General features: G+C 31.0%; 1 protein-coding gene across 1 annotated transcript in view; it reads right to left on the bottom strand.

Moving 5' to 3' along the window:
• Positions 1-21,655, bottom strand: part of LOC129913078 (rho GTPase-activating protein gacZ) — a 73,780-nt gene extending 52,125 nt beyond the window's left edge. Inside the window, exon 1 of the mRNA XM_055991498.1 lies at positions 19,475-21,655. Within this exon, the coding sequence (XP_055847473.1) occupies positions 19,475-21,018 (1,544 nt within the window). The 5' untranslated portion in view covers positions 21,019-21,655. The remainder of the gene's footprint in view (positions 1-19,474) is intronic.
• Positions 21,656-24,503: the final 2,848 nt, after the last annotated feature.

Genomic DNA, 24,503 nt, shown 5'->3' with positions numbered 1-24,503 from the left:
GGTAGACAATACCAAAAAAGTGGGTCCCGGAAGTCCGTCTGTCTGTCTGTCTGTCTGTATAAGGAGCTACAGCCTAAACGAATGGACCGATTAATGTCAAACTTGGTATGTAGCGTTATTTGGCGACTCTCCAGAGGGGTTTTGGAATTAATTTTTTTGGACCAAAAATAACGGTACTTGTCATATACCGATTTAGGTAAAATTGAAATATCTCGAAAACGGCTCCAACGATTTTGTTTAAAAAATTCAAATGTTAGTTTTAAGCAAAGGTCTATCTTTCAATGAAAAATTTTTTTTTGAAAACCATTATTAACGGTACCTGCCATAGAACGGTTTTTTTTCAAATCCGATTATCTCCGAAACTGCTTATTCGATTTCAACGAAACTTTTTGTGAAGAAGCATTTATATAATTAAAATATAAACCAAAAATAAAATTTCCAAAAAAATAATTTTTGGATTTTTAAAAAAAATTTGAAAATTTTTGTTTGAAAAATCAAATTTTCGAAAACGGGACATTGAATTTTTTTGAAATTTTGTTTTTTGATGTTGATTAGTGATTTCTACAAAATGGCATACCAATTTTATTTTAAAACTTTTTTTCCAAAAAATTATTTATAAAAAATTAGTTTTTTTGAAAACGGCTCTAACGATTTTGAAATTTTTTTTTCTAAAAATGCATGTTAATGTATCAATCAAAACTGCATACTTGTTTTGGAGGGCAATTTAATTTTAGATTTTATTTTATTTTTTTAAAAAACGAATTTTATTTTTTTTTTCCAAATTTCTATACAAAGTCTTAAAAATTTAAGCAACTTTAACTCTAAGAGCAAGTTCGTGCGACCCAGTCGTGCATTTTATTTAATTAGTGCCTATCTCACAACTTTGTTGATTCATTCGCCTTTTTACTTAAAATCAGTAACTTTGATTAAAAAATTAAGAAAAAATTTCAAAAATAATTATTTCGGATTTTTTTGTTTCAATTTTTTTTTTTTTTTGAAAAATAAAATTTTTCAAAGGGATAAAATTTTGTTTAAATATGTCGACTCATTCGTTTTTGAAATATTTTTGAAAATTTCCACACACAAATTTTATTAAAAAAAAAAACAGATTCAAAAATCTTAAAAAAAATGATATAAAAACAATTTAAAAAGTAGTTTCGTTATTTCAGAAGTAATTTTGAATACTTTTTTTTGATCTAATATAAAATAAACGATAAAATATAATAATATTTATGTCGGTCGAATCTTTTTACCAACAGGCACCTATTTCATAGACATTCGACAGGTAACAGGGGACAATTTTGTAAATGACCACTTGACAATTGTGTAAATTCTGGGTCATAAAAATATTGACAGATTTTAGAAATGTCAATATGTGGGATCATAAAAAAATTCTAATGACAATGAATTGTCAGGGATTTTTAAAAAATTTGTCACAAACTTCCCGAAAATTTGTTGTGGCAATCTTTTTGTTTGATAGAAAAAATATACAAACAACAATTTTGTCACTATGATTTTTGCAAATGTGTTAAGGCTTAACTACATACACCACTTTTTGAAAAAGTACAAAAGTGAAAATATTTTTTTTCTGGCTAGCGCAATTTTTTTGTGAAAAAGAGTATACAAATTGTTTTTAAGACCAAAAAATAAGCTTTCTGCATCATTTGTTTTAATTTTCCAGCCCGAAAAACTATATAAAAATCAGTTTGAAAATTTTCACTTTTGTACTTTTTCACTTTTTGAGCCAATGTAGGCCTCAGGCAAATGAGTTTCCGCCAAGTATTGATAGTGAAGTGACAAGTTCCTTAAACCATTTGATATACATATTTATTTACTTCTCGAATGAAAGTGATAAATATTTTGAAATGCAATTGAGTGAAGTACGTTTTCCTTTTCCAGGAAACCGGCTTAAAATCTGGAAAACACTTCCCGTTTTGTTTGAAAAATGACTGAGATACATTAGCGAAAAAATTTAATTGATTTAGTAAAATACTTAACCATTTTTAGTAATTTACTAAGTAGGTATATGTTTCAAGTTGAATTATTATTTTTGATGTTTTTTGTTTGTTTGTTTTTTTTTTTTCAAGTTATTTTATTTTTTAATCATAAATTAATGTCTATTTTTGCTTGTGAAATGTTATGGAACATCTTTTATTTTATTGGTTTAAGTTAAATACAAGATTATGGCAATTTTTCTATATCTTTTCATTTAGTGTTTTACTTATTAAAAAAGGGCGTAGGTTTCTCCATATTCTTTTAAAATATTTTAAAATATTTAATTTAAAGGTGCGAAAACCAGAAATCAAGGGGCACGGTAGTGCCCAGCCAATATCTCTAGCAACTTTGGCACTACACCCTTATTTACAGGAAACAACTCATGCCATTTTCGACCCCCCTCTAACTTCCACACCAAAGATGCCAGAATATTCAAACTCGCTACTTGAGCTGGCCGAACCCAAATTCCTCACAAAATTTCAGCTTCTTACGATAAGTAGTTTCTGAGATATAGGACTTCAAAAATCGCGAAAACCGTAACTGACTCACTGACAGATCATCAAAATTATGGAGAACTTTCCGCTATCGTAGAAACTTGAAATTTTACATAGTGATAGGTCTTGTGGTGTATACAAAGGAAAAAAATCGAAAATTTGAGATTTTCAATTCAGGGGGCGTGGTAACCGCCCATTTTCGCCGAATTTTCATCAATTATTATAGAGCATTTCTAACTGCCGTAGAACCTTAAAATTTGGTAGAATGGTAGACCTGGTAGTTTAAACAAAAGAAGAAATTTTAAATTTGAGAGTTTTAGACAGGGGGCGTGGTAACCGTCCATTTTCTCTGAGTGTTCATCAATTATAGAGATTTTAAGTTCTACAGCAAAACCTTGCAAAAAGTAGTGAAATCACAACAAAAACATTACTGTTAAAAAAAGAGCCAAGTTCTCCTATGTTGATGTTATGCTGGCACAAAAAGTACTGAAATGTAAAAGTGTACCAAGTTCTAAAGCTTGGCTTTAAATTTATATAAATAAAATGTTGATTGTTCTCTTGACAATTTTTCTTTAAATTACCAATTTTTATAGCTCTTTGAAAAATTGCCAAGTAAACAATCAACATTTTACTTGTACAAATTTAAAGCCAAGCTTACTTACTTACTTCTTACTTACTTCAGTTTCCAAAATACCAATGATAGCAATGTAGCCCTGTAGGTTTGTACGTTTTGTGAGTGCTTATTTGTTACATCAGCAAAAAATGTTTTGTACTTTATTGTGCAGTTTGATTTAAAACTTTTAAAGAGTCGACAGAACTGAAAATTTAAAAAAATACAACCATCATTACCATTTTCAAATAAAACTTTCAAGCTCTAAAAAACTTAAATCGAAACACACCAAAATAATGGTCGCTTCTATTAAAGGTGTCATTGCGTTGCTGTTAAATAATAGACAGAGAGTCTAGACTAAAGACACATTTAGTTCCGTTACGACTCCAATTATCATAATCATCATGAGGGTTGTCATTTTACTTTACTCTTAAGGAGACAATACACAATCCGTATCGTATAATGCCGTTGGGTTATCATATGGTTGCCATAGTGCAGTTTGAAATACAAAATTTACTTTCTATTTCTCAACAATAATAAAACAAAGAAAATGAATAAGTTTGATGCGCTATGTCGATGTACCTTTTATAAATTTAAAAAATTTGAGCTTAGTCTTGTCGTAAATTTTGCTTACGCACGGGTACAAAAGTTCCGAAAAGCTTCTTAAGCTCTTTTGTAATGAAACAATCTTACTTCTTCAAATTCTTCAGCGGCAACCCTGTTTTATCATGTCAATAAACTTAGCTGTGGGCTGTCATAAACCTCTGGTTATACGACTACTTCAAATACATGACTAGAAAAGGGAAACTAGGTATGGATAATGTGAGCCATAATAGTTTGCCTGGAAAATGGACTACAATAATAAGTGACGGTTTGGTTGGACGCAACGAATTTAAATCACCAGCCAGTAATAACCCAACTCCGCTTGCAACTTTTAGTACTATTTCATTACCATTCTTCTATACACTAGACACAGGAGCATTGGATTTCCTATAACACAACAAAAATGAAGTTGCCCCTAAGTTGTAATTTCCACTTTGAAAATTATGGCTGAAACATTCGAGTGGGAATTGATTGTGCTGGAAAAATAACTTTTTTTTTAACAAAGATTTTACTGAAAGTCCAAAAGACTTTATTTGGTTAATAATAGACTCTTAAGCCTGAGTAATGTTTTACTTGCTAGAGCCAAATGTTTTTTTTTTCATATTTTTTTCCTTAGACAGAGAGTGATGAAAGGCTTCAATATAATTGAATTCAATTGATGCTGAGTTACATGAATCAGTTTTTTTTTTTTTTTCTTGTATTATTTCATCTTAAGTGGATCATCAAAGTCTGCAAAAGGCTATAGTAAGAGTTACTCCTCTCGAATAAAATTGAGATGCTATTATTGCAACAAAATGTGCAATCTTTGCCAAGACGGAAATATTATTTAATGGCGTTGTTTCAGTTTTTTTTTTCATTTGGTCTTCTTTTAAATCAAAAATGAAATAGAAATGATCTGCAATCCGGTCGGATGACGAACGAACAGTTGCATTTTAAGGATTAAGTCATTGTTATCTCTTTTCATTTCATTTATCATTATTTTTCATTGCCAATAAAAAAGGAAATTGTTTTTTTTTTTTTTTTCTCGTTGAACAGCGAAAATTACTGCAGTTGCATTTAATCGTTTGGGTGTTTCAAAGATCGAATCGAAGATATAAGTACCTAATTGGAGCTTAAAATTGGTGCTCAAGTTAAGTAAGTTAAAAATTAAAACGTTTCATAGTCTTTTGCAAAGTTTTATCTTAATATCACAATCTTTTGAAGAATGTAATAGATAGGCACTCGCATTAGTTAATAATTTCTTTGTTTAACTTCTTCGTTGGAATCGCTTGAAGTAATTAGTTTTGATGGAAATTCACACGTTTTTTGAGGCCACACAAGCTTTTTACCTTGATGCAAAAAAAAAAAATTACCCAACCTGTCATTATTATTTTTTTAAGAGGTAGGCGAAATTTTGATGAATCATCTAGCTCTAGCTGTCTTAATTGCTGGAGAAAAACGCATTTCAGATTTTAAGGTAGGGCACTTTAAGTTTTCGTGTACCAGTTGAACTGATTTTAGTTGTAGAAAAAAAAAGTTAAAGAAAAGAACTTTTTTATTAGTGAATAGTGAATATGTTGTTTATAGTAAGATGTGTTCTATAAGTCCATTTCTAGCAAATTCATTTGCTTAAATTGAGAATAATGAAAAAACAAAGAAAAATAAAAGATTAAATTACTGTTAAAATCTTGCATGAATTGGAATAATTAGAACTTTTTCAAATTTGTATATGCACTGTCCATGGTAGCGTGATTGCATGAGAATGAATTGTTTAATTAATGCTCATATGCAATTTTGTGAATTGTTTCTATGCAAACTACTACCGGAACAGTAACAGAATAAAGTTACAAAAGTAAAAAATTGGAGATTGAATTAATTAAAATCATCATATGACCAGTGGCGTATCCAGAAAAAAATTTGGGGGGGCTGAAAAATTTTTCAAAAATTTTTGATAAGGTAAATGTACTACAAATTTGTCTCTTTTTTTTATTCATCTTTGATCGAGAGAAAAGCGCTGTGCTGCGGTACTGAAAGTCGTATAGTAGAATTTTACTGCTCCCGTCAACTTCGTACTACTGTCTCCTTTCACATTCAAAGTAGCTATTTTTCCAAGTTCTTGTATCCCAAACATTTTACACAAACAGCAAGGTGTTTAGTAATCTTAAAAAAAAAAAAACACTTTTTCGTTCGAACTTTTTCATGTGCTGAATTCAAAACTGTTTACAGATTTATTCCTGTCACGTCTAGTTTTTGAGCTATACTCATCACTTTTTTCGGTATAAATGCCCATATTCCCGCAATTCAACCGAAAGTGAACTGGCATCACTTTTCAATTTCACGTGAAATTGATCTTCGATCGATTTCGAAAACTTAGAAAATGCTTCTTTTATTGGCAACTTTATTGGAAAAAAGCAGAATTTAAAAGTAAAAATAAAAGTCACATTTTGCAAGACATATGAAATATGTAAGTGAAATGCGATATTATTGCAAATTTTCAAAGAAAAATGAATTAGATAAAATGTAAAGCGAATGAGGTTGTAAACACAGAGGCATGATATTTCATGCCTCATGTGTTTTATGTATTTTGTGTTAAATTAACAACAAATAAACATTACAAAACAATAAAAATATAAGTTTTGCTTATATTTTGTCCAAAAATTGGAGATTCATTGAAAAAGATACCAAGTTCACGAGCAGAAACAAAGCGAATTGAATTCGATCAGAAAATCTAAATGAGCGAAAAACTGTAGAACACCAAATTTCACTATCGGCAACTCAAGTGAATGCTCAAAAAGTAAAATGCAGAACGTAAAAGTCTCAAAAACTAATTTTCAATGAAATTCTTTTGATGTTTAATTAGAAATATATATTTTTTAATAGTTCCTTTTTTAATAAAAATCAGAAGCACAAACTGGAATTTGCTTAAATAAACTATTAGTTATGTTGACCACTAAGATATTGAGATATAAAAAATTTGTATTTCCAACATCTTTGAGAAAAATATTATTTTTGAAAAAAAATAATATAGGTACTCAAGACAATAAAATATGACGTGATTGCATAAGAAGCTTTGCAAAATTTAACGGTGATGTAATTTGACATCAAAACAACAAACAAATTATTTGAAGAATTCTGAATTGGACTAAGATCCTGAAAATCCCAAACTCTCTGCCTCTGCCTCTAAATCTCTACGATTTACTAAGAAGTTTCAGTTAATCATGTAGATTATGATGAAATCAGCTAAAAAGTAACATGATTTTGGAGGCTTGGGGGGGGCGGGCTTGAGCCAACTGAGCCCCCCCCCCCCCCCCCTCAATACGCCACTGCGATATGACATCACGTTTTTGAGATATAATAGATAACTTCAAAATGTTTTTTATCTCAAAACGTGACGTCATAGTTTCTTACCACTTCAGATTGGGATCCAACATCTTTTAAAAAAACTTTCAAGAAAAAAAATTATATAATTTTGTTGAAAATTTTATTTATTCAAATATCAATTTTTGTATTGTTGGCCTTTATACATATTTGGCAACAGTATAAACTAAAAGTGGATATATTTTATAAAAATTGATAGAAAAAAAAATCCAATAAAATGCATAAAAGTGGAACAGTTACATTTAAATTAAAGTTGAAAAAAGTGTTCAATCTTTTTTTTATCTACCGCCATTTTGTAAAATAAGAAGCAGTCTTTTGGATTCCGCACTAAGTGTGCCAAATTTCATTACTTTTCGTCAAAAAATTGTCATGCATGAAAAGTACTACTGTACGGCGACAGAGTAAAGATCACATAATAAAAACATGTCAGACGGAGTTTTGAAAATATTTCTGTTGATCCTGCATCAACCAAGAAATAATCGTATCAAGGCTTTACGGATTCCAGAGGTGCTACCAAAGATCGAAACGAAGAGATGGTACAGAAAATGCGGATGGAAATCTGGAATAATAAACCCTGGAAAAATACCTAGTGCTTTTAGATGCCTATAAATCCCCAGGAACATTTGGTGTCTCTAAAACTGGTAATGCAAGAAAAGGTATATAAGCTATTTATCAGTGCTGATAATCCTCAAATTATACTGTATTGGGTGAGAGCGGTTGGAAAAAGATGTATTTTTGGTTAACTGCAACATATAGGTATGTAGTTACTCCTTAGAACATCCCGAGAGGTGACCTCTTGTTTGTGATTGGACATTTGAATGAGCATGTCAAGAAGTCTTACAAAGGGCTTTGAAGCTGTCATGAAAGCCTATAATTAGGAGCTAGATTAAGATTAAATTAAGGGGTTATATCTAGTTGTAAGTGCAAAACAAACCTTCTTTTTTGTGGATTTTTTGTGAAGAGACATTTAATTATATAAACATACAGAATACATATCCATATAGCAAATTTAATGTTTTAAAATAATTCACTGAGTATTTAAAAAAATATTGGGTTCCGTTATTTTTGTAGTAGATCTACTAGACGACCTCCAAAAAAAAGGTGTCTGGCGGTGAGCAAAATTTCTCCGAAACGGCTGGAGTAATCGGCTTGAAATTTTTACACAATTTTCTTAGATACTTTTGTCAGGTAATGAATGAAGGAAAAAGGTTTTCGACAATAATTCGATTTTTTAAGTTTTTCGTGAAAAACAACGATTTTTTTCTTTGGGAAGCCGCCATTTTGTCAAAAATCAAAATTTTGAATATTCCTTCGTTCATTACCTGCATTCGTCTATGTTGAAAATGAATCTTTTGGTTTTTTTAATTTTAAGTGACTTGGATCAGAGATATCTTGCTCACCGCCAGACACCTTTTTTTTTGGAGGTCGTCTAGCAGATCTACTACAAAAATAACGGAACCCAATATTTTTTTAAATACACAGCGAATTATTTTAATACATTTAATTTGCTATATGGATATGTATTCTTTACGTTTATATAATTAAATGCCTCTTCACAAAAAATCCACAAAAAAGAAGGTTTTTTTGCACTTACAACTAGATGTAACCCCTTAAGGTAGTCTTCCAAAATGTTAACATGAACAAGGATGCAGTTTCCTCAAAATTCAAATTGTGGCTCTAGGAAGGAAGTATACTTCAATCAGCAAATGCTGAAGGCCAACCTCTTTTGAATTGCGACAATATTTTTCATATGTGGCGACAGTATTGTGAGGTACTTATTTGGAAGAAGTAAGTGTGACGGTAAAAACTTCAAGAAAGGAAATGAATTGGTTTAAAATACCTATGTAATAACTGAATACTGGAAAATTTACCTCTCCCATTGGCATCACAAAACCGTAGGGTGAATAAAATTGAAATTCTGCTATTTTTTTTGTAAAATGTCCTCTTAGTCGAAAGCATAGAGGAAAGAATACGACATTCACCTAGAAATATTCACCCTCCTTTCGACGAGGGTGAATATTTCTAGGTGAATGTAGTAGTTTTCTGCGATTGTTTTTTTCTTGTATTATTTGATCTTACCAATATTACTTTGTATTTCATTTGAATAACAGCCTCCGAAACTGTCATTAAAATCAGTTAGGTAGTAAGATAATACCAGGTACCAACAGTTTCTAAACGAATACATAAAATACTAACCCAAGGTTAAGGTTTGCTTCTTCGACAATAGAAAGTCCTAAATTATACATGCTACCAATCGTCCTTCGTCCTTTACAATGATTAAAGTGTATATTTATGCATACTATATTATAGCTTTACCTATGTCATTTTTTCGTTAAAAAGTCATTTCAAGTTCTTGAGTTAGGGTAATTGTTTGAAATAAAACCTTTGATTGCCAAAAAATTCTTGAATATCGTTATAAGTTTTTTTTTTTTGGGTCCAAGTTTTATCGTTTTAACAATTCTGCTATAAAATTCAAGCAAGCTTTGATATTATTTGTCTTGTTTAAGTTTCATCAAAGTAATTACTATGCCGGTGGCATAATAACCTTCCGATAAAAACTTCCTCAAAAAAGTTTACCCACACTTCACAAGAACTTTTGCTGTCAACAAAAAAATATAATAATTCTTGAATTAATTCTTGCCATGCTCTTCCACTGACTGACTCGAGGCGATCATTTTTTGCATGTAAACGCGAAAACTTTGATGAAGACTATGATTCATCACATTCTTTATACCATCTTCTTTATACACTTCTACCTCTCAGTACTAAAATAAATACACTATACTGTGTTTCAAATGAAGCTATATAGAATATCATTACACCAACTTTATGATACTTTCTGAGAATAAGTGTGAGTCGTAAAAATAAAACAGAAAAAAATAACAAAATTTTGCAAAAAAAAAAATTAGCGACTAACACAAAAACAGAAACTTATCATATTATCGTTAAACTTGAACTTAAAGTTGCCTTTGCATGTTCTAATTTAATTAACAATTCGACAAACTGTGAACTATTGTTGTTGTGAAGCATTTGCGTTCCATAGAGATATGTGAAAGATCTCTAATTGATTCAGGAACTTTTGAAAATCATTCACAATGAGAATGCTTTGAGGTCTTAGCTCATTTATGTATAGCGTGACTATCTTAATTGGATAGTCATCATTTTGATTGCTACTGTTTATTTAGAGATTAATATTTAATTTGATTGAGTGAGTGGAACTCAATTAGAAATCTTAGGTAATGAAATAACGAACTGACAACAGATACTTGTCACGAAGGACATAATTTTTAAGACTGTTAACGACCTTCAATTCAATTAAAAAAAGCTCAAATAGATGAATCTAAAGAAATGTCCGCTAAAATTCCGCCAGGGAGGGCTTAAAATATTTAAATCACTTTAATGTTTCCTAGATACATATAAAAGTCTATTTCTACAGACGGAAATAATTTGGAGTTTGTAAGACCATTTTGCATTAGAGTTATGACATCATTGAGGATGAAAAAAAAATACCTGCTCTTACTTTCACATGGTTTTCAACGACCCACACTCAACTTAATATGTATTGTGTTAGGCACAATATGAGCCTTTTTCTGGAATTGATAAACTTTTTTTGGCACTCAAAAACACTGCAAGACAAATGGCATGTCCTTAAGAATAATAAATCACATTTTCAAAAAAAAACCCAGAGACATTATTTATTGCATTCTTTTTGGTGTCATGAGATTCGTTGAACTCATTTATTGGACTCCACAAATACTTGTCATTCTAACAATGAAACTGACAGATATAATATTTTACTCTTGTTTTCACGTCGAGACAATTTAAAGAGTTTCTGTACACAGATTAATTTTGTCCTTTCTTCGAAAAGAAATTTTGTTGGTAGAAACTTTCTGGGCGCCATAAAGGCGTTTTGGTTAACCAACCAAAGACAATTTATATTTGGCAAATATTCATTTCAGCATATCGTCTCTTAACATTCAGCTCAATGATGTAATCCAAGAAAATAGAAAAGTTTTATGTAACCTTGAATATACAAAAAAAAAAATATGTAAGAAAATTTTCTTAAGCAAATCCTAGTGGGGAGAGGTTTTTCTTTTTTTTCATTTTTTTCATTTTATTTATTTTATTCAAATCTTTTACATTAGATCGCTAAATCTTTAAAGTTGCAAAAGTATACAAAAGGTATTTAATTAAACAATGAAGCTGAACAAAAATTCAAATTTCAAATTTACTTTAATCTTTAATCTAGGCAACTGTTTAACTATATATATATATAAAAAAGAACGTATTAAAATTATTTTATAATACAAAATTATTCACCACTCAAATGCAAAAACAAAACATCAATAAAATTTGGTGTACAGTACTGTCTTCTTATACTAAGGGGCAAAGAGTTCCATAAGCGGATGGTGACTACAAAAAACTGTCGCTCGGAAGATAAAGAGTTGAATGTGGGCTGTATAAGAGCCAATGAACGCGATGAAATAGAAAAACTAATTTTTTCATAAAGGTATGTCGGTTCTTTGGTAACCATAATCATATGTAAAAATTTCAAGCTACAAAATTTAATAAACGTTTCCAAATTACAACCAAGAATGTTTTGTGTATAACGTGAAACATGATCGAAGCGCTTAAGATCATAAACATAGCGGCAAATATTATTAAAGGCCACGTTAAGCCTCCTTTTAGTATCAGCGCAGCAATATTGTGTTATTTGACATCCATAGGTGATAATGGGAATAATTAAGGCTTTAACAAGCATCAATCTTGTGGCAAAGGGAGTATAATGTTTTGACATTGACAGACACCTAAGACACCCATACACTTTACCAATAACGCCACTGACATGATCATCCCATCTGAGTAGTCCATCAAATACGATTCCTAGATTTTTGGCCTTTTTAACATATTCGATTGGGTTTTGGCCAAGGGAAACAGCTGGGAAATAGCTAACATCAAGTTTACTCCTATAGATAACTAAACATTTTGATTTTTTTGGATTTAATTGTAAGCTATTGTCCTCTGCCCAATCTACAATATTTTGCAACTCATAGTTAAGCCTAACAACACCATCTTCGATTAGACCAAGCTTGCAGGAAAAATAAAGTTGAACGTCGTCTGCATACATATGAATATTAGCTTCCCTGACACATTGAGGTAAATCATTAATGAAAGCTGTAAAAAGGAGTGGGCCCAAAATAGATCCTTGTGGAACTCCGCTTAATATATCTAGAAACTGTGATTTTGAATGCTCGCCCAGATACACTGATTGCCTTCTACCAGAAAGATAGGATTGAACCAAATCAGCAGCATTATTAGAAATTCTAAAATTGTTTTTGAGCTTAGATACTAAAAGCTTATGGTCAACCGTATCAAATGCCTTGGAAAAATCCAACAGGGTCAAAAAAGTTACCAAATCATTATTGACAGCAATTCTTATATCATCAGATACTTTTAACAGTGCGGATACACAACTATGCTGAGGCCTGAAACCAGACTGATTTTTACAAATAAGGTTATTAGTTTTCAAAAAACCAGATAATTGAAAATGCAAAAGTTTTTCCATTACTTTTGAAAGGTAAGGTAAAATCGAAATTGGTCTGTATTCAGGCTCACATAATCGAGTACCCGCTGTTTTGAGTACTGGAACTACTTTAGCATCCTTCCATACTGTGGGGAAACATGACGTCAGAATTATTGTGTTAAAAGCATGAGTTAAAACTGGAAGAATATGTGGGAGAATGATTTTAACAAAAAGTGGATGGATATCATCAAGGCCAGCAGATTTGGATTTTATACTTAAGATAGCTTTAACAACATCCGTTTGTTCAATTCTTGAAAACTGAAAAGAACCAGAGTAGATCCTTTCAGAAGGTACAAGAACTGCAGAGGATGATCTTTGAGATTTTAAAAAAGTAGCATTAAGTTTATCCGGATCGATTCCATCGAAGTCCCGAGTTTTATTTCGCCCGACCCCTAAATCTCTCAAGTTTTTCCACAACACGGACGATGGTTGACTACTATCAAGTCGCCTGGAATAAAAAAGCTTTTTGGCCTGCCTGATCTTCGAGTTAGCCTCGTTTCTTAACAAACGAAAATCTTCATAGAACTCAGGCAATTTGAATTTTTTCCATCTTTTGTAAGCGGAATCACGTTGATTTTTTAAATCTAAAATTTCAGGTGTAAACCAAGAGTTGTTTTGAAACCTTACAATTTTTGTCTTGAGCGGTACATGAGCATTGTATAGACTACGTATATTATTTTGCAAGAATTCAATTTGTTCATCTGGAGATACCATGAAATAAACTTCTTGCCAATTTATTTGAAAAATGTTATCTTCAAGACACGCAACATTTATATTTTTGAAGTCTCTATAAGTAAAAGTAGAAGGTGAATGTGTTCCATCGCCTGTACTTCTGTTGTCATCAAGGTCTCTCTCATAAGATGCAATTGTTTTTTTCAAGAGATCATGGGAAGTAATCAAAACTGTGTCGCTCTGAGGTGTGGGACGTACGTATACTTGGCCATTACGTGTGAAGACTGAAGAGACCTTCTTTTGGCGTTTGAGATGATAAGCTTCTCGGAAAATCATATGATTATGTGTGGTTAAACTTTCATTTAGGTAGATTCGTTTATCAGAGTTCATATTTATATCACGAAGGCAAAGTGATTTTTTTGAAGTTTTGTATCGTTGACTTATGGAATGTAGCAACACATTTTTGTCTTTTTTGCTGCCGAGTTTTATTATGATTGATGTGTCTGCAGATGAGCCTTTCGCCCTAGTGCGAAAAATATCTTTAAGGACGGGGGTTGGAGTGCAATTTAATGACGTGCAAAGTTCATGCATCAGATCATGCAAATCCTCATCGCTTTTTTTAGGAACACCATTAAGCACAACATCAGCAGAAACACTTTCACGTTCCAATAAATCAATTTTATCCATTAAGACATGTAAATTAGGATCTTCATGGTTCACGCCCAGAGGAATATTGTTGTGTTGCTTTTGAGCGAAAAAAAAATCAATTTATGCGACCGTCATCGTCAACTCAACTTAATATTGTGTAGCTAAAGGTACCTAACACAAGAACCCAACTTCAAAACAGGAAAAAGGAAATATCGTCGAGAAGTGTTTATTTTTTAGATTTTGTTGAACATATGACTTTCTCATCTTTTAGGGCTTAAGTGCGTAGATATTTTTCAATACGTTTTTTTTTTTTATTTATCTTTTGTAAGAGGTTTTAAAATGTTTTGTTGATAGAAAAATATTCAAGGTGGGATCTTTCATCGTATGGAATGGTTTAAATTGAGTGGGGTTTCATTGAGCTCGTATTACAAAAGAAAACATTGAAATAGAATATTTTCTTAGAAAAATGTGGTATTTTTAGAAATAAATAAGACTAAAGGACTTTTTATTTGAAAAGCAAAGGTGCTTTTGATCCAAAAAACAAAAATGAGGCTTTGAATGTCGAAATTGAAACAAATAACCAAAACGATAGACCGGGACATTATCTGCCGAAATATAGAGAATAGAACTAGATAGCTTTGGATTTTATAAAAAGCTCTGAAATACCGTAGTTATTTCCTTTATCCGTATTTTTTTTAACGCAGTTATGTTTATATTAAATCGTTTAAACCGTACTCCAGAAAATTGCAATATTTTGTTGTAAAAGAGATATTTTTAATTACAATAACATCACATGTACCAAATTTCAAGAAAATCGGTCTACTCGTTTAAGTTTCAGCTTTATGTACTGGTGGACACATGGGCACACCGACGCGACGCACAGTCACACAGACTTATGAATTTCTCCATCATCGTAAAGTTATTTCTGAATTGAGAAAAGATCTTTTCAATTTTTTATGCGACAATTTGGAAAGCGTTTCTTAAGAAATTATCATTTGACAACCATTTTTTTTTTTAATCATAATTTTCATAATTTTCAAAAAATGTATTGGGCACGTTGAGGAAATATTAGGGACTAGATATTTAGGAAACGTCATTTTCTGAACGGAAATTTGAGTAAATTGGGCACGTTCAGGAAATATTAACGACTAGATATTTAGGCAACGTCATTTTCTGAACGGAAATTTGAGTAAATTGGGCACGTTCAGGAAATATTAGGGACTAGATATTTAGGCAACGTCATTTTCTGAACGGAAATTTGAGTAAATTGACTAAATTAGTTTGGATGTGATGCTATTGTCAAAGGAGATGGCACATTTTTGGGCCCAGAAAGGTGACGGTAAGCACATTACGTGGGTAAAATATTTTCAAATTCGGTAGTGGGATTTTGGAGATATTTGAGTTTGAAGTTTCGGATTTCAAAATCAAGATTTCAGCTATTTTTTTGAACAATTAATCGTAGAATGTGTAGAAAGGACTTTTTATATTGGAAATTAGTTAATCTTTCTTTTTCTAGTACATCATTTTTATATAGGAGTTATACTTTCAGAGTAACAGAACCGCAAAGTATCTCATTCTCAGTAATTCCGCACTTAACTCTAAGGGTTGTTTAAAATATTTAAAATATCAAAAAACACACAATTTTCGGTAGTGTAACTCTGAAATAATAACTCCTAGAGAAAAATGATGTACTAGAAAAAGAAAGATTAACTAATTTCCAATCTAAAAAGTTCTTTCTAGTTTTCTGTCCGACCAGTCGTTTTCGAGATATTGAGACATATGCGTTTTTCAAAATGGCGGTCGCCCCACAAGACCAAACAATACGCAATCTGAGATTTGTACTTGGGATAAACCCCTCTTCAATACTGCATTCAAACTTAGCTGACGTCATAGCTTTTTCCAGATTTTTCCCCATGGACTGAACTATAGTTTCTATTCTTATTATTCAATAGGCATATTTCAGCGCGTTTTTGTGTATTTTGCTTATTATAAGGTTTTTGTATGTTTTAAAGAACTATTTTATATATAGAATTAAAGGTAACACATTAAGCTATCGAAAAATTGCAAAAAAAAAGTGGATGTCACCACTGAATATTTTGATATTTCGATGTGCCAAATGCCTCGCTTAAAAAAATCACTTTTTGAGAAGTAAATACCTAATATGTATTATTTTTTTTAATAAAGAAAAAAACTTTTGATACAGATTTATAGACAAGAGAAATACCTTTCATTTGATACCAATATTATTTCTGTACACCCATTATTACGCATTCTACGATTAATTGTTCGAAAAATTAGCTAAAATCTTGATTGTGAAATCCGAAACTTCAAACTCAAATATCTCCAAAACCCCACTAACGAATTTGAAAATATTTTACCCACGTAATGTGCTTACCGTCACCTTTCATTTGATACCAATTTCGTTAGTGAACACACTGGGCCCAAGCTCCATAGAAAAATGTGCCATCTCCTTTCGAAATTTATTTAAGAATTTTACCGGTCGCATTGGTAAGACACCAAATTTCACTTAACTGTAATAAATAAATTAAATTAATTATAACCGATAATGCACTTTTTAGTTGTTTTTCACACAAATAAATTCAACAAAAAAAACTTTCCTAAATTTTTAGGGAAAATTTTGTTGCCTAACTTTCCAGCTTTCCAATAAAATTGCCTAGATTGGAAGGATTTTTTTTTACATCTGACCAATCAGAGACCGAGAAATTACCTAAATATTTAGTCCCTAACGTTTCTGAACCTGCCCATTTTCAAAAAAATATCGAAAACTTTTTTTTTGAAAATTTTTGAAAATTTTTACATTGCAGGTACTCAAAGTCTTCTGTAAAAACATTTTCGTTGAAATTTATTTAGTCAGACAGACAGAATTTAGTAGGTAAGGCAGACAGAATTGCGAAACCCACTTTTTCTAATTTTGCATAATTATAATAATATCATACCTACCTCTTTTTTTATTTCGAGTTCCACTTTTTTTACGAATTCTAGACTTGCCCTGTAGTACCCATATTTAAAGTGCCCAAATTTAAAGTGGACGTTTAAAAAGGGAAATTTAAAAATTTGTATGCGATTTGGCAGTAGTTTTCTAATTGTAAGTTCATTTTCTAATTTTCGCTCTGAATAGAAAAAAACTTTTTGCATGGAAATTTTATTAAATTTTAATTTTACGTGGACAAACAAATTGTTTGAGAGTCGACAGCATATTTTTGGTGTAGAATTTTAATTAAATTTTAAGAACGTAGATTTAGCATATCCCAATGTTTGCCTTTTCAAATAGTGCCCATATTTTTGTATTTGTTTATTTGTGTTGGTATCGTCCTAAATGTCACAAGGCATGTTTTTAAAAATAGTTTTCACTGTAAAATGTAATGAAGGATTTAAAGCTATTATTGTTTTCATACTTTTGTTGGCTTTGTATGCGATGTCAAAAGGTACCCATTAAGGTGGGTTGAAAAACAGTTTCGAATTTCAAATCGTAAAAGGGGGGAAAATTTCCGAATGTTAAAAACTAAGAAAAGTTTAAAAAAAATAATCAAAACCGCTTATTATCTTCTGACCGAGTATCGGCCCTGAAGCTTGAAAAGAAATTTTAAAAATCGTATTATTACAAAAAAAAAATATTAACCACCCTAACATCAATTATTTTTAGACTTTTACTATGACTTTAATATGAGCTAAATATTTAGTAGGAAAAAAAAATTTCAAATTGGGTAAGAACTTCCGATCGCAGTCATGCTACGCGTTTTGAAATTTGTGGAAATATGGCAAAATTCCTATTTTTAGGTAATTTTTCATTTTTATGGACTATTTGGTAAATTATGAACTCACTTAAGATTTAAAAATGTGTCTGTTAAGAGGGCACTAACCATATCCGAAGCGGCCTTCGCTTAGCTACCGTTTATAACGGTTTGAAATATATATTAAGTTCAAAATTCTTGAAACTCAAAATTCTCAAAGTTCTGGTTTTTTGTAATCCCAAATTTTTTGTACTTCAAAATTTTGAAAAAAATTCTCTTTTTTCAAGTCCAAAATTCTAAAATTTGTTTTATTTTGCTACGCTGAATTATTTCATTAAAAGTTTGTAAGTTCCCAAAGATAAATTTAAGTAACTTGATGTTGAAATAAAGCAATTAACATGATTCATAAAAAAACATAATGAATAATTTAATCCATACAATATTTTTGAGCCTAGCAATTAAATACAACAATACACAATTTTCACGAAATAATATTAAAATTACTCAGAGAAAATTAACCTTTTTTGACTTTAAACTTTTAAACCTTAACAATGGAATTATTATCGTTTCGGTAGAACAGATAACCTTGACCACGATACAAAAATGTACCTATTTGTTTATAAAATTGAAGTTCAGTTTTATTATTACTTTATTTTTCTGTGAAATATTTAAATCAATCACTGTAATTAAACACGTTTTTTTTTTGTTAAAGTTGTTTTACACTTTTGTATTATTTATCTACTCGTCAGTCGTACAAACATCTAAAATATTTATATGTACATGGAATTTTTCGTCAGGGTCATTAGTATGCAAAAAAAAAAAAAATAAAGTTGTTGTCATATTTTGTTTGGGTTTTATTTTTGTTGTTTTTTATTTATGAATTATAATTTAAGAATGTAAAGCTTTAAAATTTATTTAAAACTGCAATTTTTATTAAGTGTGGGTTAAATATTTGTTTAAAATTTAAAAACAAAGACATCATAAATATGTACCAATCGAAATTTTCAAACGCAAACCCGTTTAAACAAAAACAGGTACAAGCTTATGAAGAAGCTTATGGAGATTTGCTTACAACTACATTTTAACCTTCTGTCGGCACACGGGTGCGAATTTGGCAGGACAAAAATACAAAAATTACGATTTCTCAAAAAAGTCGTGACAAAAAAGTCTCTTTATAAGGGTAAAAATATTTTTTTTCGGAATTTTAAATACAATATTCGAATTCCTCGGAATATTCTACATTTATTTCATACTTGATTCTCTATAAAATATTGTGACCGAAAAAAGTTCTAGCGACGTGAAAAAGTATAAACCAAATTCGCACCCGTTTGCCTATCACGTCACAAAAAAGAGGTGACATTTAACTTTGAGTTAAATGTCAAATTATTAGTTCTTTAATAACTCTGAGTTTAATGTAATGTGAATTTCCTTTTGCCACAAAAAATCAATTATTTTAATTTATTTTTGATCTTCTGTCAAAAAATACTGGGAAATACTGGTATCTCAAATTCTATTTGCAAAAAGAGTCTAACATCAAATGACCTTAACATTTTGTTTCAGGATTCTGAACTTGACTCCGAAACGCAATAATGTATCCTCATTAATAGCATTCCGACAGATATTTATACATAGCTTAAAATTAGCCCAATAACCAAGAAAAATGCAGTGATCTTTGCGTGCAGAATATTAATTATATTCTATCAAACATGTATCTACTACAAATACCTTGCATTAAATTCAAAATATATCCGAAACTCACCGTCTTGCTTTAATTCGCATCTCCCTCTCTTCTTCCTCTTTTTTCGCCTCTTGCACACTATCCCACGAATCCCCAACACCAGATGAACCATCATCCGGTCTCTCCTCATCCTCCATCCCAGAATCTTCTAAACTTATATGACAGCTTGTCATTACTTCCTCCTTGCCATTTTCACCAACCTCAATCCAATCGGATGTACGTATGCGTGAGCTCTCTGGCCCGCATGGCGACGAATCTGTCGAACATCCCGATGGACAACGTTGTCTAGCTCGTTTAATTTTATTCAAACCGCCATGCAATGGAAGTGTTAGAGCACTACCAGTGCCACTATCATCCATTGATTTATCATCCATAGACTTTTCAGATCTAGCTTCAAAGATTTTATCATCTTCCGACTTGTCTCCTCCAAGATCTCTACCATCACGAAAGCTATAATCCGATCGTGTATTCAATTGATCAACCGAACTGGATCGCTGACGCATGGCAGCCAATTCAGAGATAAGCATTTCGTGGAAGACAATTTTCTTCTCTGGCGGTATGGGATCTTCAAGTTTAGGCTTAGTTGGGGATGAAGCAAGAATTTGAGGAGAAGAATTATTTCCATTTTGATCGAGATCGGTGCCAGGGAGAGGCTCCCCATTAGCTGTTGTCGTCTTCCATGACTCACTTCGATTTAATGAAGGTGAATTGGTAGATATTTTCGTTTGGCTTTTGGAGTCCTTCGAGTGACTAACAATTTCTGAGAATAACCTTTCGGCGGCATTTTTCAAATTATTCTTGATGTCGAATGTCTTAGCTGACATGAAGCCATTCCGAGATTGCGTATTTCCATTGTCAGTGTCGTTATTATTATTATTGTTAGCGTCACCATTCGATATAGTTGCAATAGTAATAGTCGACCTCGTGAAATTATCAAGCGTTGTCTTCGAACGACGCAAAAACCCCCCAGGAGCCTTCGATATCAATGTCCTTGGTTTGGGTTGTGGAGGATTTGCCAAAACAGGACTACCATTGTTATTATTCTCAACGATAACAACCTCTGTTCGGTGGTGGTTATCGATTGACGACGACGACAATGACGATGTATTGTTATTGTTATTCAAGAGGCTATTGTCTGCTTTGACATTTTTTGGCACTGGAGCAGTTGGTTTTGGTGGTTTTTTCGAAGCCACCAAAGGTTTTGCCTGAAGCTGCGGTGGTGGGACATATCCCCTTTCAATCAGTATCGTCGATGAACCACCGCAAGTGCCATCGGCTGTATTGAAAGAGTACCTCTTTTCACGTTGTTCTTGCCTTTTTTGCAAATTGAAAGATGGCGATTTATAGACAACGGTTCTACCATCTTCTGGTCTGGATGAAGAAGATGGTGACGAAGAAATGGAAGAAGATACAGTTGATTTAACTCCTGATGGTGTTATCGAACGATTAGACAATGATGCTGTTATCGATGAAGAGGCTCTTCCAATATCTACAGTACGTGTTTTTAATAGAATCGCATGAGGCCGCGGAGGAACTGGTGGTCCAGCTCTTCTAACTGTAGCCATGATATCTATATACTCTCTTTTAACTTTTTTTGTTTTTCTTCTTTTATTTTTATTAGTTTTTTCTGTTTTGCTATGTTGTTCGCGTTTTACGAGAACAAGATGTAAACAGAGCTCCAAAGAATGAAGCAAGAAAAAAAAATACAAAATTTAAACTAGAAATCCAAAGCAGAACAACTTTGTAAAGTCGTCGCGGGTTTTCTAGGTCACAATTTGAATAAATAGAATTATATCGATAGACAAGATACAAGAATGCAACTTATATCGATTTCCCTAACTTAACATTACATTTGTTTTTTTTTTTTTTTTTGTATCTAATAACTTAGAGATACATTCAAATTCACTCTGATATGCAGTTTTTTTTAGTGAGAACAATTTTAAAAAACTTTGCATTCAGTTTTTATCTCAAATTTTAAATAACTCATTAAATCGTAATCGATTAATCGTTATCGTCACTTTAATTTCAATATTTCATTTTCATTAAATGTAAAATATTGACTCAATTAAATTGCACTTTTTTCATTCACTATATTGGGATGGAATGTACCGAATGTCCAAGAAAAAAAATAAAATTCAACCGTCATTTAGCATATAACCGAATGTTTCTGTTCGAAAGTCCGTCGTTGACTGAAATTATATGCAAGGTGCTCACTATGCTCACCTACCTTCATGCAGTAGTTTAGTTTTGAGATACAGAGATACTTTTGTGACTTTAAGTTGGTGTTTTTTTATCGATTGAGAATGAGTATTAAATACCCATTTTAAGAGAAGATTTTTATGGGAGCTACATTTTAAATCTCTTGTTGGATACATTATGGTTACCACTGTGGTAGTGGTTGTTTTTAGGTTATCTGATATTTTTTATCAGTTTTGATATTAAGATTTTAAAGTTTTGGGGTAGTGTATTTGGTAGCAGACTGGTAGAAAAATTTAAAGAATCAGCACGAATAACAATTTGTTTATTAGTCGAGGACTAATATTAAATACATAGGTAATAAAAAAAAAAATCGAAATTTTTAAAAGTTTGAATCTTATAGATAGGTACATCAGACTGTAACTGTAGTTACATCAAATCTGATGGTTCTCATTTTTTTGCAGATTTACCATTATCCATAATATAAGTTTACAAAAAAATTTTTTAAAAATGGACATAGCGCAATTATACATTTTGGATAAAATTTAACCCAGAAAACTGAAAAATTATATCTTAAAAAATATTTATGGATAGGTTTTTGGGATATGAAAAGAAAAATTGTTCTATATCCAATTTTAGCCGCATTTAATTTTCGACCATCATGTTGATAAAGTATCTTGTTTTCACCTTGATACCTATGTTAAAAATCTTTAAATATCCAAAACATAAAAACAAGCTATTTAGTAAAAACATTAAAAATGTCTTTTTTTCTATTTTTTAAAATAGTTGTTCATACATTTTTTACAATAGGTAACATATTCTATTTTTTTAAAATTTCCCTTCCTTTTTTTTTCAAAAATTTAATTTAAACATCAATTGAAAAAAATGTTTTGATTCATTGAACGAGTGTGTGAAGTTAGCCCCCCTTTTTTGAAATTGTTATTTTTGAAAGTTGTTCCAGGTTTTTCCCGATTTGTTCCGGATTGTTCCAAATTTTTTTTGAAAAATTTTCAAAAATGGAGGTTTTAGAGCCAAAAAACCGTTTTTGACCTAGCCCCCCTTTTTTCAAAAATTGAAATTTTGAAAGTTGTTCCGGGTTTAAAAAGTTGTTCCGAGCATTGTTCCAAATTTTTGGACCTCTAAGTTCAATATTTCGAAAGTTAGGGGCCGAAAACCAAAAAATTCTAGCCCCCCTTTTTTCGATTTTTTAGGTTTTTATATTTTTTTTAGCTTTAAAAAAGTGTTCTAAACATTGTTCCAAGAAATTGAGGTACTAAAGTTTTTATTTTTAAAGATATCGCTTTGGAAACTTTTTTTCAAAAAACTAAAAAAACAACTTTTCCAATTATTATTTTCCAAATTTTTTTTTTTCTGAAATCGAATATTTAACCATATATACATATTTGGAGTAAGTTTCAGTGTTCTACAGTAAGAGTATCAACTCGAAAATGCACTTTCAAAATAAATCTTGATGTTTTCACATTTTCAAACATTTTTCGAAAAATAAAATTCAAAAAGTTGTTCCAAGTTGAACATTAATATTTCTTAAGCCAAACCAAAAATCGTTAAGAAAAACAAACAACTAGGCATTTAAACTAAAAAAAAAAACGGTTTAAGTAAACTCTTGCCCCAATTTTGAAAATTTTAAGATCCAAAAATTAAAACAAATTAGTCTTCTGATTTTCTTTGTTATTCTGTTAAAATATGTTTCAAAGATATATCAACCCCCCAAAATTATAAAAAAACCCCCCACCACTCCCCAAATTCGAAAACCGAAAATCCAAAAACGCACACACATGTATTATTATGAAAACCAATATGTTCCCAACTTTTATCAAAAAATAATGAAAAAATATAGATTTTAGAGCAAAAAAACTATTTTTACGATATTCTTTTTAACCCCAAAAATTTTCAAAAATTAAAATTTAAAAAACAATATTGTGATAATATAGTCCTTTCAAATTAATTCCAGTTAAAACATAAGAAAAAAAAATGTATATAAGTTTTTTTCTAAAACGTGCTCCCCAGATCCCCTTTTGACCAAAACTGCGAATATCAAATTAAATACTTATAAAAAACCCCACGTTAAAAAAACATTATACGAGTTTCATACCATAAAACTTAAAATTAGATACTTAAAAAAATTAAAGAAAATTTTTACGATATAACAAAAAAAAAAATTCTGGCTCCCCTTTTTCGAATTTCAAAAATCCAAAACTTGTTCCAGGTTGTTCTAGGGCTCTTCTAAATTGTTCCACACTTTCGCTTCTTAATATTGATTTTTAGTATGAAAAATTTCAAAAAAAATGCTCCCCCACCCCCCCTTTTGACAAATCCAAAATCTAAAAGTTGTTCCAAGTGCACAATCACTCAAATCCAATTGTTCCAAAGTTTCATTCAAAAATATTCAAAACTGAGCATTTTAAGCCAGAATTTCATTTAATACATATAGGAAAATCATGTTAAACTTGTTCTGGCTCCCCTTTTTCGAATTTCAAAAATCCAAAACTTGTTCCAGGTTGTTCTATAAAAATAATACTAAAAACATTATTCGATTTCGACAAAGTTGACAAATATTTCAGAAGCCATTACGTTTACCCAAAATCACCATAACCTTAAAATATTCCAATTATATTTTACAAAGCTTATAATAGCAGAAAGGTCTGGTGAAGTAGTCAAAAAAAAATTTGTCCAGTAATTTGTTCAAATAATATGATTCGAGGCCTCGTGGAAAATGATTTGTAAGGGTTCAAAAGTTTTGAAGGACTAACTTTTGAACCCTAAAAAATCATTTAAACCAAAATATAACATTTATGACTGAGGATATTCACTCATCTGACTCATAAGAACTTAG

This window comes from Episyrphus balteatus, chromosome 3, assembly GCF_945859705.1.
Source record: "Episyrphus balteatus chromosome 3, idEpiBalt1.1, whole genome shotgun sequence".
NCBI lineage: Eukaryota > Metazoa > Arthropoda > Insecta > Diptera > Syrphidae > Episyrphus > Episyrphus balteatus.
This window is presented reverse-complemented; position numbering and strand designations above follow the sequence as displayed.